Source organism: Dromiciops gliroides, chromosome 4 (assembly GCF_019393635.1).
Source record: "Dromiciops gliroides isolate mDroGli1 chromosome 4, mDroGli1.pri, whole genome shotgun sequence".
Taxonomy (NCBI): Eukaryota; Metazoa; Chordata; class Mammalia; order Microbiotheria; family Microbiotheriidae; genus Dromiciops; species Dromiciops gliroides.
The window spans coordinates 239,119,297-239,135,250 of NC_057864.1; the positions used below are offsets into that span (position 1 = coordinate 239,119,297).

Sequence of the window (15,954 nt, forward strand, 5' to 3'; positions counted from 1 at the left end):
AGGTGGGAAGGAGCAGGTTCTTGCAGGCCCAGCTTAGAACAGAGCACACCGAAAGCACCCAGTGGGGGAGGGGCACATTGTCCCACCTGCCTGTCCCTTTCCTAGCTACTTGCCCTTCTGTGGACTGAGGTGTGTGTCCCTTCTCCTAGCCATATGATCTCCTCTAACATCATTTCATACACACAGCTTCCGTTATGGACGAAAGTATCAGTCTACTAACCACTGGCTCTTCCCACTCTCCTACCCCACCAACTCTCCCCACCACCACTCCCCAAGCAGAGGTCCCAGCTCCAATCAGGACCTTTTTGTCTGTTCCCTATGCCCGGGTTCTCCTCTGCTTCCCACCAAACCAGGAACAGTTCTCCTGATCCCAGCAAGCCCAACCAGTCACTGCTTCTCGGAAGCAGTGTCTGGTGGTAGCCCCAGGATCTCACCATTTAGACGACACTGACTAAATATAGACCCACCGGCCAGGGGAGTGAGGGAACGAAAAGAGAAGGCCAGATATAGGGATAGAGAAACACACATAGTGAAGAGTAAGTATTGAGGAAGAACAGAATGAAGTAAAGAAAAGGCAGTCTCTCTTAACTGAACTGACCAACCTAGAGAAAGGTAAGAGAGAAGAGCCCAGGGGTAAGTGGGGAAGATCCCTTAACCAGGTTCACCCAGCCTCTGCCCCCCCCCCTCCCCAGACATAAACACATATACAGGATCCTATACACCAACACACCATGACACACATTCCCCTCAATAATGAATGTAATTCGAGATAAGTTCACACCTGTTCAAAGTGGCATACAGAGATAACAAATCCCAAGATATAAATGTAAAGTCCCAGTCAGAAGCAGGTACAGAGAAGCAGACGGGAAGACATAAAAAGGCTGCCACTCTCCCACCTGCATACAAACTCCCTAGCATACATAAACACAGACAGACAGAACACCCCCTTCCCACTCTGTATTCCACCCAAAGCATTCGTACCACTCCAGAGAAGAGACCAACCGCCAGGCAGATGGGGAAACTGGGTTCCCAGAGAGGCCAGACAAGGAGGGGGAGGGAGGAGGGTAGGTGGACCTGAGCAAGAGGGAGGGGCTAGGTCCTAGAATAGGTAACCACACCTCAGCCTCCACCCCCATCCTCCTTTTGCAGGGGGCTGGAGATGACTCCAATCCTGGCTGGCAGATGTAGCAGCGACCACGGGAAAGGAAAACTCTAGTGAGGAGGCTGTAAAGCCAGAGCCAGACTTTTCAGGAATGGATCATGAGCTCCTCACACTCCGTTGAGACATTCCCCACTCCAGACCAATATTGACCCTGGGCTCGTGATAAGGCAGTGCCAGACAGGGGGTCAAGGTGGGAAAGGGAGATCTGGGCACCAGGAAGACTATAAACCTAACCTGGTCCCAGCCCTCCAGCAGTCCCAGGTTGAAGGTGCCTCACTCACCTTCTTAATCATTCCGGAGCACCCCAGCCTTGGGCCCCGGGGGGGCCGGGGGGGGGGGGGTTGGGGGTAGAGAGCCTGTGGCAGGAGGGGGGGGGGAGAGTGGGAAGGGGAAGTATGCTGTGCCAATCGGAGTCAAGTGACAAGGGAAAGGAGGCTGGAGCCAACTGGAATGTAAGACTGGAGCCGAGATTCCCAGGGGCGGGAGAGGGGAGAGCCCAGGAATATAGATGGATCCAGAGTGGAGCCAAAGGACCCCAATTTTCCCATATGGAGAGTCTTGGTGTCCTCATTCCCATTTCCCTAGAGTCCCCATAGCCTCTCCACCCCATTTTAGAGGCTCCTGTGTCATCATCCCAGGCCCCTTTTCTCTCCCTAGAAGGCTTTATATCTTCATATCATCTCAGTTCCCCAGAAGACCCTATGTTTCTCCATTTCCACAGCCTCATCTTATTTGCCAGAAGTCCCCACGTCCTTGGCTGTCCTTATCTTGCCAGGCAGTGAGCTTCAATTAGCAATGCAGAATAACAAAAAGAGCACTGGACTAAGTAGGTCCAAAGTCCTAGCTCTGTCACTAGCAGTGTGACCTTGGGCGGGGTATGGCCCTCAGTTTCCCCACATGTAAAAGGAGAGGATTGGACTAGATGATTTATAAGGTGTCTTCTGGCTCTAGCAATCTATGAATTTATTGCCCATGGGGGGAGAGCACAGCTGTGTCAGGGAGAGCAACTGGAGGAGCTGAAGGCTGGGGAGGGGGCAGTAGGAAAGTGAAGCTCCCAGCTCAGTAGACCACCCAACCACTGTTGGGAAACATTGAGAAGAAGGAAAGTATCCAGGGCCCGGATTGGACACCCATAATGGAGTAGACTTCCTCCTGGAGATGCAGCTGGCTCTGGGAAGAAGCAGGAAAACAGCTGGGGGGGAAGAGAGCAAACGAGCCTTCATATAAAAGGTATTTGGGGGCTGGGGGTGGGGGGAGAGATTGGCAGTGACCAAACTGGGAAAACCTGACGCTTGGATCATTGAGCCATGAGTCCTACTGTGAAAGAAAATGAAATAAGGACCACAGATAAAGGAGAGGAGTTTGAAGGACACTAAAATGGGAAGAAAAAAACCTGAGAGAGAGAAAAGGTAAGGAAAGAGGAAAGAGAAGAGGCTGAGGAACAGAAAAGAGAGAAAGGAAGGAATAAGTCTGAGTACCCCAAAGAAAAGTGAGGAAATTAAAAGAGGAAGGAGCAAGAAACAACTGAGGAAGACAGGTATAGAAAAATAGGATAAGGCTAAGGGAATTATATTAAATTTCAGAGGACTATGTTAGGTGTCGATAAACACAAAAAAACCCCCTGCTTTCATGGAAATTACAGTCTAATAGATATAACATACACAAGTATCTATAAATACAAAATTACTTTAGTGCATAAGAGAAGTGAAAACAAAAATGTGAGTTCCAAAAAAAAGAAACACTCTGTGGTGTAGGGAGCAAGGAATAAGAGGAGGAAACAGAGAAGGCTTCATAGAGAAGGCAACAGTTGAATTACACTTTAAAGGATGAAGAAGAATTCAACAGAATGATAAGTATTCCAGGCACAGGGTACCCTGTGAGTAAACATACAGAGATAGAACATTCTAAGCCCATGTACAGTGGATCCTATTTGATTGCAGCATAAAATATTCCAAAGCAAAGGGGAGAAAAGTAGTTTAAGAAAAGGCCATGAAGAATGGGTGGCACTAAATTCTTGAATTCTTGAACACTAAGGAGATTGGACTTTGTAGATAATAGGGAGTCATAGAAGGGTTTTGAGCAAAGAGTGACACGGTCAGTTCATTGTAAAAGCAAGTTAGTTTAACAACCCTTTGAAGGAATGATTGGGGGAGAGCAGAGTAAAATGGTGAGAGACTGAAAAAAACAAAACAAAACAAAACCCAGCAGTGGGGGGGGGGTGTAAAATAGAGATATATGAAGAGTAACAATAGCTAAAATAAAGGTAGAAGGGGAATTAGAAAGTGTTACTAGAAGCAAGAAAGGAGGTGATAGGACACAGTAGAAAGGGAGACCAAAAAGAGGGGTAAGATGATGAATATTGAGATGGAGGATGAAGTGACACAGATCAGAAAGTCCACAACCTCGTAGCATCCTACCCACCTCAGCTCCCAACCCCATCCCTTTCCTCTGCACACATCCATCCTCACACCCAAGATCTATTCCACACTCCCTTTTTCCTATGTCCCATTTCCCCTCCCACCCACTCCTGCTACCTTCCTTCCCCATCCCTAGTCTTCTCTCCCCACCGCCCTTCTCTTCCCAGGCAGTCACTTGATCTGTCCCTCCCTGTCTGTCTGTCCCTCCTCCCAGAGAGGAACGTCCAAACTGCAGTCTTTCGATCCAGCCCCCAGATCACTCACCCGTTCATTCCCCCTCCTCTGACCTGTGACTGGGCTCAGGGATCTCCTGGTCCTTTCGTTTGGGCCTGGATTTGGAGGGGGGGTGGGGGTTGCCTGCCGTGGGGGCCCCAGGGCCTCCCGGTTCCTTGGCTTTGTCCGCTCAGGGCGGCGCTTAGTCCAGCACAGGATCTGGGAGCAGCTGCCCCGACCAGCTGCGGCCGGCTTTGCGGTGGTCATGGCAACGCCGTCCCTTACCCCTCTTCCAAGTCTTCTCGCCCCCGCAGGGAGAGAGAAATAGTGCTAAGAGCCAGGCAAAGTGGGGGAGGGCCAAGGTTAGGTGAAGGAAAAGCCGGGGAAGAAAGGAGGCAGAATGGAGGGAAAACCCCATCTAGACAAAGGGATAGCTTGGAAAAGGGAGATGTTTTTTAAGAGGCAGAGATGGGAGTATAAGACGCGAAGAACATGTGTGTGGCCCTTTTAATTCTGTCAGCAAGATGGGGAGGCTGGAAGACTGGCACAGGTAAGGTTGCAGTCGAGAATACAGTCCAGAGACTGCAGTTTGGTGGCAATGCACAGTGGGTTTAGTAGCTCACGGAATCACTGAATGTCAGGGGCAGGAAGGACTGCCTGACCTCTCCACCAGAAAGCAATCTTCCACTATCGCATCCTCTCCAAGTGGCTATCCAGACTCTGATGAAAGATCTCAGAGGAGGGGGAGCCTCCTCCCTCCAAGGTAGCTCATTACACTTTGGAGCAATGCTAATTGTTCGGAAGTTTTTCTTGAAATTGAAACTTGAATTTGAATCTTTGCACTATCCCTCCATTGGTCCTGATTCTGCCCTCTGTGGCTAAACTGGAGAAATCTAATCTCTCTTCCACATGATAACCTTTTGAGTACCTGAAGACAGTTATTAAGTCTTGCCTGAGGCTTCTATTCAGGCCTCATCCTACATCCCTGGGTAATCTGTTCCTTTGTCTCTGAATTATAGAAAACTAGGGTTCCATGGTTTATGCCTAAACCCTAATGGATAGATAGAGAGAGGTAGTGCTTAGGCAGTGGCCCCAAAATCACAGTGAAGAAAATGGGGCCACAAGATGATAATGTCTCTCAACTAACTCTAAGGAGGTCAACTCTAGGACTGTTTATTCCCACAGCCAATGTGATCATCAGTATCTTTAACTGTAACTGTATTTTCCAAATCAAAATTCCACTCCCTAGGCACTACTCCCCCATGTAGTCTGTCTACCCTGTTAGAATCTAAGCTCCTCCCCAAAGAGATCAAAGAAAGAGAAAAAGAGACCATCTGGACATCAATCTTTCTAGAAGCTCTTTTAGAACTAGAAACAGAAGGTGCCCGTCAATTAGGGAATGGCTGAATAAAGTATGGTCTATGAATAAATTATGTTGTGTGGTATATGAATGTAGTATTATTTCATAAGAAATAATGAATGGGATCGTTTTTGAGAATCCTGGGAAAACTTGTATGACTTGATTCAAAGTAAAAGTGAGCAGAACTTGGAAAGAACATTTGAAATACTGATTAATGCAATAAACATCCATAAGTCTTAAGGATCAATGATGAAGAATACCACCCAACAGAAAGGTGATGGAATCAAGGTTCAGAATGAAGCATACATTTTTGGACATGGAAAATATGATTTGTTTTGCTTGCCTATGCTTATTTGTTACAAGAAATGTGTTTTTATTTTGCATTTTAGGGGAAAGGGGAAACTAGCAATAGCATTGCTTAAAAAAGAAAGGAAGCTAACAGTAACATTGCTTTAAAAAGAAAGAAAAAAGAAGAGGGTCTTTAAAGCTTTTTTTTTTTTGGAAAATGTACAGAAGAGATGAAAGGGAAATTCAGAAGGAAATATGGAGAAGGGTTATCTCTGTAGTAAAGTTACTCCAAACTATGCCATACAAGACCCAATAGAATATCCTCAGTTTCTTTAGCCAGAAGACATAATTAGGATAAACATTAGGAGGATTGTTGTCTTTGAGTTGTCTTTTGATCTTTTAATTGTCAAATGTAATGATCATTTCTCAGTCCTCCTTGACCCCTAGGCAGCATTTGACACTTTTAATCACCCTCTACTCTTGGACATTCTATCTTCTCTGGGTTGTTGTGCCACTACTTTCTTTCCCTTGGTTCTCCTTTTACCTGTCCTTCTACCACTCCTTCTCATTCTCCTTTATTGGCTCATCATCTATATCATGCCCCCTAACAGTAGGTGTACTCCTAAGGGTCTGTCTTGGGACCTCTTCTATTCCTTCTCTATACTTTACCTCTTGGTGACCTCATCAACACCCATGTGTTTAATTATAATCTCTGATCTGATGATTTCCCAAGATAGATGATGGATAGATTAAAGGTAGATGGATATAGAGATAGAGATGGAGATGGAGATGGAGATGGAGATAGAGATAGAGATAGATAGGTATAGATAGTCTTAATCTCTCCCCTAAACTCCAGTCCCACACCACAAACTGCCTATGAGACATTAAGAAATGGATTCCCATTGGAATCTCAAATTCAATATGTTCAGGACTCATTATCTTTTCCCCAAAACCCACCCTTCTTCTAACCCTATATCTATCTAGGGTGTCACCATCTTTCCAGTCACTCAGGTTAACAACCTCTAAGTCATTCTCCATTTCTTATTCTTCCACATGTCTAATCAGTTGCCAAATCCTGTCATTTCTATCTTGAGATTATCTCTTTTATCTGTGCCCTTTTCACTTACATGGCCATCACCTTTGTTCAGGCTCCTATAACTTCTTGCCTGAACTACTTCAGCAGCATTTTAATTGGTGCACCTGCCTCATCTCTCCCAACTATAATCTATCTTTCAAATACCTGCCAAAGTGATTTTCCATGTCTCTACCTTACTCTATATTCTCCAGAAGCTCTCTATTACCTCTAGTATAAAATATAAACTACTCAGTTTGGCATTTAAAGCTCTTCACAACTTTGCCCCAACCTACCTTTCCAGCCTTATATTAGTCCCCTTCACAGCCAACCTTTTATTGTTTCTTATAAATGACACTTTATCACCCATCACAGTGCCTTTGCATTGACTGTCCCCCATTTCTATTCCCTTTTCACCACCACCTCTTAGAATGCCTAATTTCCTTTAAAGATCAGCTCAAATAACACTTTCTATTGGAAACTTTTCCTATCCTCTCAATTACTACTACTCTCCCCTCCACCCCACAAAAAAATTATCTTGAATCTATTGCCTAGAATATAGTTGTTGTTTTTCCTTCATTTTGAAGACAACCAACAATATCACCAGGTGATGTCTTGACTCGAGTGATTTGGATTTAAGGGAGGCAGAATTAATTGCATAAAATCATCAGTTTCATTATCTCTCTTTTTCATATACATAATATTTTATTTTTCCCCAAATACATGTTAAAACAATTTTTAAAACATTTTTTAAAGTTTTGAGTTCCAAATTCTATAGCTTCATTCTTTCTTCCAGAATCATTGAAGTCTGGTAGCAAGACAAACATCAGGATAACTGCCAATAGTCCAAGATGCATGTAGATGATCTTGGAGTCTTTGCTGCCTGATCAAGCTCTAAGCACTCCACAGTGCCTGCTATCATGGCTGCTATCATGGCCACTGGAACAAATTGCTTTCATCTGTCCATTCCACCAGGGAAGTCTTAAAGTGCTTGGGGTAGACATCCTTCTAACTCACCAATGGGTCTGAGGCCAGCCAGTTGCTGTCAATCTGGTTTGACCCATCTGCCAAGCTGGTTTTACCCAGGTGTGGCCACTGCACATGCTACAGCTTCTTGGACCTACAGGTAAGAGTTGGGTGACAGGTGGGAGCAACCCTACAAAGGGTACTCACATCAGAGGTGCTGAACACCCCATATAGCCCCTGGCATACAGTCCATACTAAATAAGTGCTTTATCTATCTACCTATCTGTGTGTATGAACATGCTGTGTCTTCCAAAGAAGATTATAAGCTCCTTGAGGGCATGAACTGTTTCACTATTATCTTTGTATCCCCAAATCCTAGCATAGTTTTTGGCACACATCTATCACTTAATTAATATTTGTTGATTTAGTATCTGAAGGGCTATAATATTGAAAATATATTAGACTTATTAATTGGTGGACCCAGAGCTATGGGTAAAAGTTACAGGAATGGGGGCAGCTAGGTGGTGCAGTGGATAAAGCACCTGCCCTGGATTCAGGAGTACCTGAGTTCAAATCCGGCCTCAGACACTTGACAGTTACTAGCTGTGTGACCCTGGGCAAGTCACTTAACCCTCATTGCCCAGCAAAAAAATTAAAAAAGAAAAAAAGTTACAGGAATGAAATTTAAGGTTTGATATGAGAAAAAATTCCTAGTAACTCAAGCTGGCTCAAAATGGAATTGGTTACCTCTGAAAATAGTTACCTCAGAATATCATCCTAATTATGGATTTTCAAATGGAGATTGGATAACCATATGTCAAAAAGAATTCTTGATCCCTTAACAGGATGGGTTAAATAACTTCTTAGTTGTCTTATAGTTCTGAGTTTCTATAATTATTTTGTGAGGTACATAGGACAGGGATTATTTATCGCCCTCTTATCTTATGCATTCATAAATAGCTATTTAGCTGGGTAGAAAGGTAACTATTTACTTTGATGCATCCATAAAAGGGAGTAGTATGGTAAAGTGGGAAAAGTATTAAACTTGGAGTCACTAAAGCTGAGTTTGAAACCTAGCACTGCCACTTAGTACCTGGGTAAAACTGTAAAGTCACAAGTTCGCTGGGCTTCCGTTTCTTGATCTGTACAATAAGGGGATTGGACTAGATGACCTTTAAGAATCTTTCCTGTTGAAGACTTTGAGGGACTCACTCTCAACTTGGACCATCCTTATCCATTTTTTCCCACAGATCTTCCATAGAGGATTGACTCAATGAACCTGAAGCTTTTCTCTTGTTGATTTAATATCTCACAGTGTATCCATATACAACATGCCTGGCACAAAGTAAGCATGTAATAAATACTTGTTCCCTTCCTCCCTTCTACAAGTCAGGCTCATTCTAGCTAGCCTACTTCCAAACATGTCTTGATCATGTCTTTTATATGAGTTCTTTCACAAAAGTCATCTTGGGTAACCTGCTACAACCTGCTTACACTCCGTCTCTTCATTGTTATTTTCTTCTCACAGGTTCCACCCAACATTTTCCATGTTCCTTCCAGCTATACATTTTATTATTTTATTTTAATTCTTCTGAGATCATGGTATTCTATCATTCTTAGCCCAGAGCATTATATACTGGAAGTCACATTTCAGACAGGATGAAAAACGAAGTCTCTTTACTTTGAGTTGCCAAATAGTTGACCAGCATTTATTAAGAACCTACTAGGTGGGGGCAGCTAGATGGCGCAGTGGTTAAAGCGCTGGCCCTGGATTCAGGAGTACCTGAGTTCAAATCCAGCCTCAGACACTTAACACTTACTAGCTGTGTGACCCTGGGCAAGTCACTTAACCCCCATTGCCCCCACACACACAAAAAAAGAACCTACTAGGTGCCAAGCACTGTGCTAATAAGTACTTTACAAATATTATTTCATTTGATCCTCACAAACTTTGGAGGTACATTATCATGCCCATTTTTACAGTTGAGAAAACTAAAGCAAACGATGGTTAGGTGACTTGCCCAGACACACAGCTAGTGTCTTCATCCAGATTTGAATTCAGGTCTTCCTCACTCTGGGCTCGGTGCTCTATATAGTGTAGCACTTCGCTATTTAGGTATATTGGGGAAGACAACATGCAAACAACAATGTACAAGATAGGTAAAAAGATAAGAGAGAGAGAGAGAGAGAGATCTGTATATATGTAGATACTTGTACATATAACATACATGTATATCTATTATACATCTATATGTGTATATTTGTAAATAAATATGTACAAGATATATACCAGATCAACTGGGGAATAGTCTCAGAGGGAAGGCACTAAGATTAAGGAGGACTGAGAAAGGTTTCTTGCAGAAAGAAGCCAGGAGGAAGAGAGTTCCAGACATGGAGGACAGACAGTGAAAATGCTAGATGGGAGTGTCCTGTGACACAAACAGCTTTCTTCTAGATTCCTTATCACCCTTCTAATATTGATGGAGTAAGGATAAAAGCTCATAAAGAAGAGAACTAGAGAAGAATACAGAATGAGAGAAAAATCCCCTGATTGACACCAGAACTATGCCTCTAGTTCCCTGGAGTATGCCACCCTCCCACAATCCTTTGTCTTTCACTCCCCACAATAGCTCCGCAGTTCGAGGAGCTGCGGCCAATGACTTTGGAGCAATTTCATTTATCAGCCTCAGGACCCTGACTCTTGAGTTCCCTGCAATGACTCATGTACAGCCGCAAGATGGCGTAGCAGCCCATTCCTAGGCAATGCGGTTGCGGGGAGACACCCACACAGCGAAGAAGGGAGTAGTAGGACGTGACTTTATGCCTGGGTCTGAAAAGCGAAGGAGATGAGGTGGGTTTGATCTCAGATTTCCTAGGAAACCTACTTCTTGCCTAAATTAACTGGTTCTGAGATGGATCGAGCATGGCCTAAGTGAGGGCGTTGAGAGAGCTGTGGCTACCTTGGCCAGAGCACCGAGAAACGCGTGGGTTCTGGAGCAACCTCCCGGGGCTGAGCTCCGAGCCTTGTAGTTTGGGGTGCCAAAGAAAAGATACAGCTCTGTTCTTGTTCTCAAAGAGCTGACTCATCTCACTGGGTGGTTTTGTGCTTGGTGCAGGCGCCCAGAACGCCTTCGGGACAATTACAAAGCAACTTTTCCAGCACTTGCAAAATAATGTAACTGATAGAAAGGAGACGGGGGAGGAGCTAATAATACTTCAGTATCTACACCCATCAATAAAGCAAAAAGCAAACATTTAAGTTAAGCATATCTTCTTTGTGTAGAGAGCTGTTTAAGGGGAGATACTCAGTGTAGGTGGTGGTTCTTAGGTATTCCTCAATAAAGAATAATACAGTCCAATTAGAATTAAAATGGTCTTTTATTTAGCTCTAGAGAAAGTGGCCTAGTGGGAAGTCTATTCACCCCCTGGAGAGGAGGGCTTAGAAACACTCTCCTCCCCCAACAGAGGGAAGGCAAAAGCTTGTATAGAGAATAGATGGGGTGTCCACTTGAAAACTGGGAAGTTCAGGGCAGCTAGGTGGGGCAGTGGATAGAGCACCGGCCCTGAAGTCAGGAGGACCTGAGTTCAAAGCCAGCCTCAGACACTTTGACACTTACTAGCTGTGTGACCCTGGGCAAGTCACTTAACCCCAGTTGCCTCACCAGAAAAAAAAAGAAAAAGAAAACTGGAAAGTTCCCTTTTGGGGTAGGGTGGGGAAAGCTTGGATGCTTGTCATATTCCTGAGAATTCAGAGGAATTTTTTTAAATGATGGTCCTGACCTTTGGGGTTATCTCTGTCTCCTAGCTCTAGTCTGGTAGTAGCCATGCCTAATTGACTTTCCTGCTATAGAATTTTATCTCCCCTTACTCCTCTGTCCTGATATCTAGTTGGTCAATCTAAACTTTCATAGTCCCTTGATTCCTGGATATGTTTGTCCTGTTATCTAGTCATCTTTTGTTTTGCTTTTCACAGCAGAAACTTGATTTATCCTAAACCCTATGTCATCTCTCCCCTTCTTTATATCTAATGGAAAAGGGGGTAAAGGTCCATCTTCTGTAACTGCTTCAAGCTGAATAGGATCACAGAAATCACAGGGGGAGGAGGGGCTGGTCCCTATCGTGAGGAGATAAATAGGCAAGCCTTGAACCTAGATAAAACCAACTTTACAAAGAGGTTAAAGAAACAAGGGGCAGGGGCAGCTAGGTGGCACAGTGGATAGAGCACCAGCCCTGGATTCAAGAGGACCTGAGTTCAAATCTGGCCTCAGACCCTTGACACTTACTAGCTGTGTGACCCTGGGCAAGTCACTTAACCCCAATTGCCTCACCAAAAAAAAAAAGAAAAGAAACAAGGGGCAAAAATCAAAATGACAAGAACCACGATAGTGGTCCACCAAGATAAAAGCCAGGAACCCAGGAACCTGAGTTAAGAGTGAAGAGCTGTTCACAAGTGTCCATCATCATAAATTTTTTAAAATCCCACTGTGCATTGCCCATAGTGTGTGTTTTTTTTTCCATCTTTTTTGAGTGTGGGGGAATGAGGGTTAAGTGACTTGCCCAGGGTCACACAAGCTAGTAAGTGCCAAGTGTCTGAGGTTGGATTTGAACTCAGGTCTTCCTAAATCCAGGGCCTGTGCTTTATCCACTGTGCCACCTAGCTGCCCTCTGCCCTAGTGTTTTCAGTGGATTTACTTCCCTGGTTCCAGATTACTTCATTTAGGAAGTCCAAATCTAAATAACCCTTGATTTAAAGTAATTGCAATTTAATTCAATTAATCAATGCCCTCCTTAGGAGGAGCAGAGACAGATCTCCCTGATATGGGGAAAGCGATAGGAGAAAGCACGTGGGTCCTTAGGATTCCTCTGTAAAGAATTACACTCTCGCACAAGACCTAATCAGGAATAAGAGAACAGGTTTATTGGGGTACAAGAGAAACCGGCTGGGAGGAAGGTTTTGCCAGAACAAAACGCTTTCCCCCCAACTGACTTGTGGGGTGCCATTTTATAGGGTTTAGATGGGGGGTGGGTAAGAGTCTCTTATTGGGTGAGGGGCTGGTGGTCTTCCCGTGTTGCGCTGTGGTAGGAAGAATCCCTCGTGAGAGATCTGGTGGTGGGTGTCAACTTTGTCCTGATGGGTCTAAGCAGTCTGCTGATGGGCGGTTCCAGGTGGTCGTTCTCCTGGATTACCTCATCCAGATGCTTAGGAGGGACTGGAATGTGGGGTGATGGTCCTGGAGCATGCTCAGTTCAATCTGTGCCGCTTATCTCCGTTAGGTGGGTGTGTGTGTCCTTGATTGTGTTCAAGGAGAGGCCTACTTGATTTCAAGGGAAAACCCCTGAGGTTTCAAGGAAAAGGTTCCTTGAACCCCCCAGAGAATTGTTGGGGTGACCGGGGCCCATAATCCTCCCATGACATCCCCATGAGAAGTCCAAGGATTTCTTTCATGGTTTCCTTTCCCTCACCCCTTCCCTTCCCTTGCCCCTAAATAAACTACCATCATATTCTAACTGCTTTTGTGTGCAAGAGGGTGTAATTCTTTAAAGAGGAATTCCTAAGAACCCCTACCCCTAACCCAACCCGTACCCCATTTTCCCCCATTACATAATCCTCACATAAACCTTTGGTTACAGAATACTTTTATGAGAAGATGACCACAAATGAACTTACATAAAAGTTACCAAGTTAACTTCAATTGTAGTAAAGGACTTAAGGCGATATTAAAGTATTTAATTTCAAGAGTGCATGTCAAATAATAAACCATAATAAACCATGTATGTACTATAGGACATGCTCTACAGACAAGTGTTATTTTCACAGAACAAATAATTGACTTGACCTTTCTATAGGTGTAACAAGACATTCTATAAGTTATCTCCCTTTAAGAAAGCTGGCTTCATTACAATTCTTTTCTTCAAAACAGACTTAAGGTGTTTCTGACTTAGTTTTAAATCGCATAACTAATAGCAGACAGATGACAAAGCCAGATGCTTAGACACTTTAGTTGTTTAGAATATAAAAAGGACTGGAATTTCTAAGTTGGTTTAAACCTTGTACCTGCATCTCACTATAGTAACCCAAATATTGTAACATTAACCTAAGGGTTGAAGATCCAATATTGTGTTCATGTTATAAGAATTTGCCATAAAAAAGAGGGACAAAGCCCTCAGGGAACAACGCTTCCCTAAACTTCATGTCCACTGCAGGCAGAGGTTGAATAGATAGCCAATTGCAGTGGGCCAGGCTTAAAATCAGCCAGGTGGGATAGTTTCCATTCCATGTGTCATATTGGGGAAATTGAGTCAGAAATATCCTACTTCAGCCTTTTGCCAAAAGTCATTCTCCCAGGCTTCCCCAAGAGAATTCCACCTGTAGTTCACACATGTAAAAACCCCATAGGGTTGGGGGCAGCTAGATGGTGCAGTGGTTAAAGCACCGGCCCTGGATTCAGGAGTACCTGAGTTCAAATTCAGCCTCAGACACTTGACACTTACTAGCTGTATGACTCTGGGCAAGACATTTAACCTCCCATTGCCTGCCAAAAAACAAAAAAAAACCCACCCCATAGGGTTCCTGGTACTATGACTCATTGGCTCAGTAGTATTCCTCGATGATCATACCTGGAGTGAGACTCAGAATAATAACAGTTAACTGTCCCATAATGTCTTTAAACAGCAAGTTCCAATAATCAGTAATGCAAGTGAATTCACTTCTCAAGAATCATATATCCTAGATAGCAGGCATTTACTATACTTGTACTTATACTTAAGTATACTTATATACTTGTACTTATATGTTAATTAGATGCTTTTTATCCCTAAATTAATATTACTCAAATGAATTTTGCATTAAGATGCTTAATTACAAACAATAAAAGAGTTGGGATAAGTGTAAATAATCTCAAATTGCATACAGAGAACAGACTAGAAAATGTTTCTCATAACAGTATATAGTTTCAGTTATTAACTGTGTGAGCATAAACATAGGATACTGCCCTTAGACTTCCTTTAAACAATGGGAACATCTTTAAGGTGACTGAATTAGTTTGCATGCATTTCTACACGTTCTAATTCCAGATTAAACAACAAACATAGGTAAACTCGGATTTTCCATTTTAACAGAAAGATTTTTTTTAAATTTGACATCCACGAAAAAAAAATTTTTTACATCAAGATTAGAAGAGAAATTGCTTTTCTACCATAGCTGATACAATTGTTTACCAATTTATACATGATAAGAAAGTTCAGAAACATAATACCTTAATACAATATTAGGAATTTTTAAAACTTGAACCAAAACCAATTAATTACCAATCAGGTGTTCTTAATTTAGTTGCATGTGCTTTTGCTCTATACCTTACACAGAAAATGATTTATATAACATTTGCCCTGTGCAAGGACTTTACAATCACGTGGTCCTGAAACTGTGGGGAAGTAGGCTTCTATCCTTATGCCTTATGAGACCCAGTAAATGAACTTTTAATTTCTAAGGTCTAATACCTTTTTAGCATTTTCAAGAAAAAGGACTGCTTTATCTATAAATTCATATAGTACATTTTATAAAGTGGTGACAGTTTCCCAGCTGTGTTTAACCTTGTTCCCTCCTCTTCTCTAAGGATCTAGGACCTTTACCCTTACCTTAGAAACTTATCAGATAACAAGTCAGGGTTAAAATGTGCCCCCCCCTTTTTTTTTCTTCTGTTGCCCAGGCTTTTTTTTTGTCAAGGCTTTTTGTGGCCTACAGACCTAAAGAGACTTTAAGGAGTATTGACTTAACAACAGGGTGTGGCCCATTTCATTGGGGTTAATTAAATCAAAGCTAAAAACTGCTCTTAGGACAGTATGGTTCTATGGTTAAAGACTTTTAAAAAAAAAATCTTTTTCTTTGCAACTTCTACGCATTACAAATAATTCCTGGGGCAGCTAGGTGGTGTAGTGGATAGAGCACCGGCCCTGGAATCAGGAGGACCTGAGTTCAAATCTGGCCTCAGACACTTAACACTTACTGGCTGTGTGACCCTGGGCAAGTCACTTAACCCCAATTGCCTCACCAAAAAACCAAACAAACAAAAAAACAACAACAACAACAAATAATTCCTGGTGTCAAACTGTTCCACTGTAAAAGATTTTAAATGTGGCAGTATATAACAGATTTCAACCATACTAAATTCTTAGGCACTAGTTGCTATGAGATTGTTCCCCTCCCCCATAGCAAAAACCACCATGTGAAGAGAGAGAGAGGCTCAGCCCTATAGCAGAAATTGCCATGTGGAAAGAGAGGAGCTTAGGACACGGGCATCCTCCATTTTGATTCTAGCCCCCTGTAACAATTTTGGAAATTAAAAAAATCCACCTATTCACCTTTCTTGCAGGGATTAACCTTGTAGGATTGGAGAGCTTTCAGGAGGCAGCTAGGTGGCGCAGTGGACTTTTTTTTTTTCAAGTTTGTAAGGTTGAATGCACCCACCAAAGGGGAATC

At 43.0% G+C, this 15,954-nt stretch overlaps 1 protein-coding gene across 10 annotated transcripts in view; it reads right to left on the bottom strand.

Annotated features, from left to right (window-relative positions):
- The window catches only part of DDR1 (discoidin domain receptor tyrosine kinase 1), a 35,307-nt gene that overhangs the window by 17,494 nt on the left and 1,859 nt on the right, over positions 1-15,954 (bottom strand). For 3 of the 10 annotated variants that reach the window (XM_044000963.1, XM_044000964.1, XM_044000962.1), the window contains exon 1: positions 3,844-4,074. The exons of 1 other annotated variant lie outside the window; for it this stretch is intronic. In XM_044000963.1, the coding sequence (XP_043856898.1) occupies positions 3,844-4,059 (216 nt within the window). In that variant the 5' untranslated portion in view covers positions 4,060-4,074. 6 more of the 10 variants (XM_044000966.1, XM_044000965.1, XM_044000970.1 and 3 more) reach the window with 5 other exon arrangements.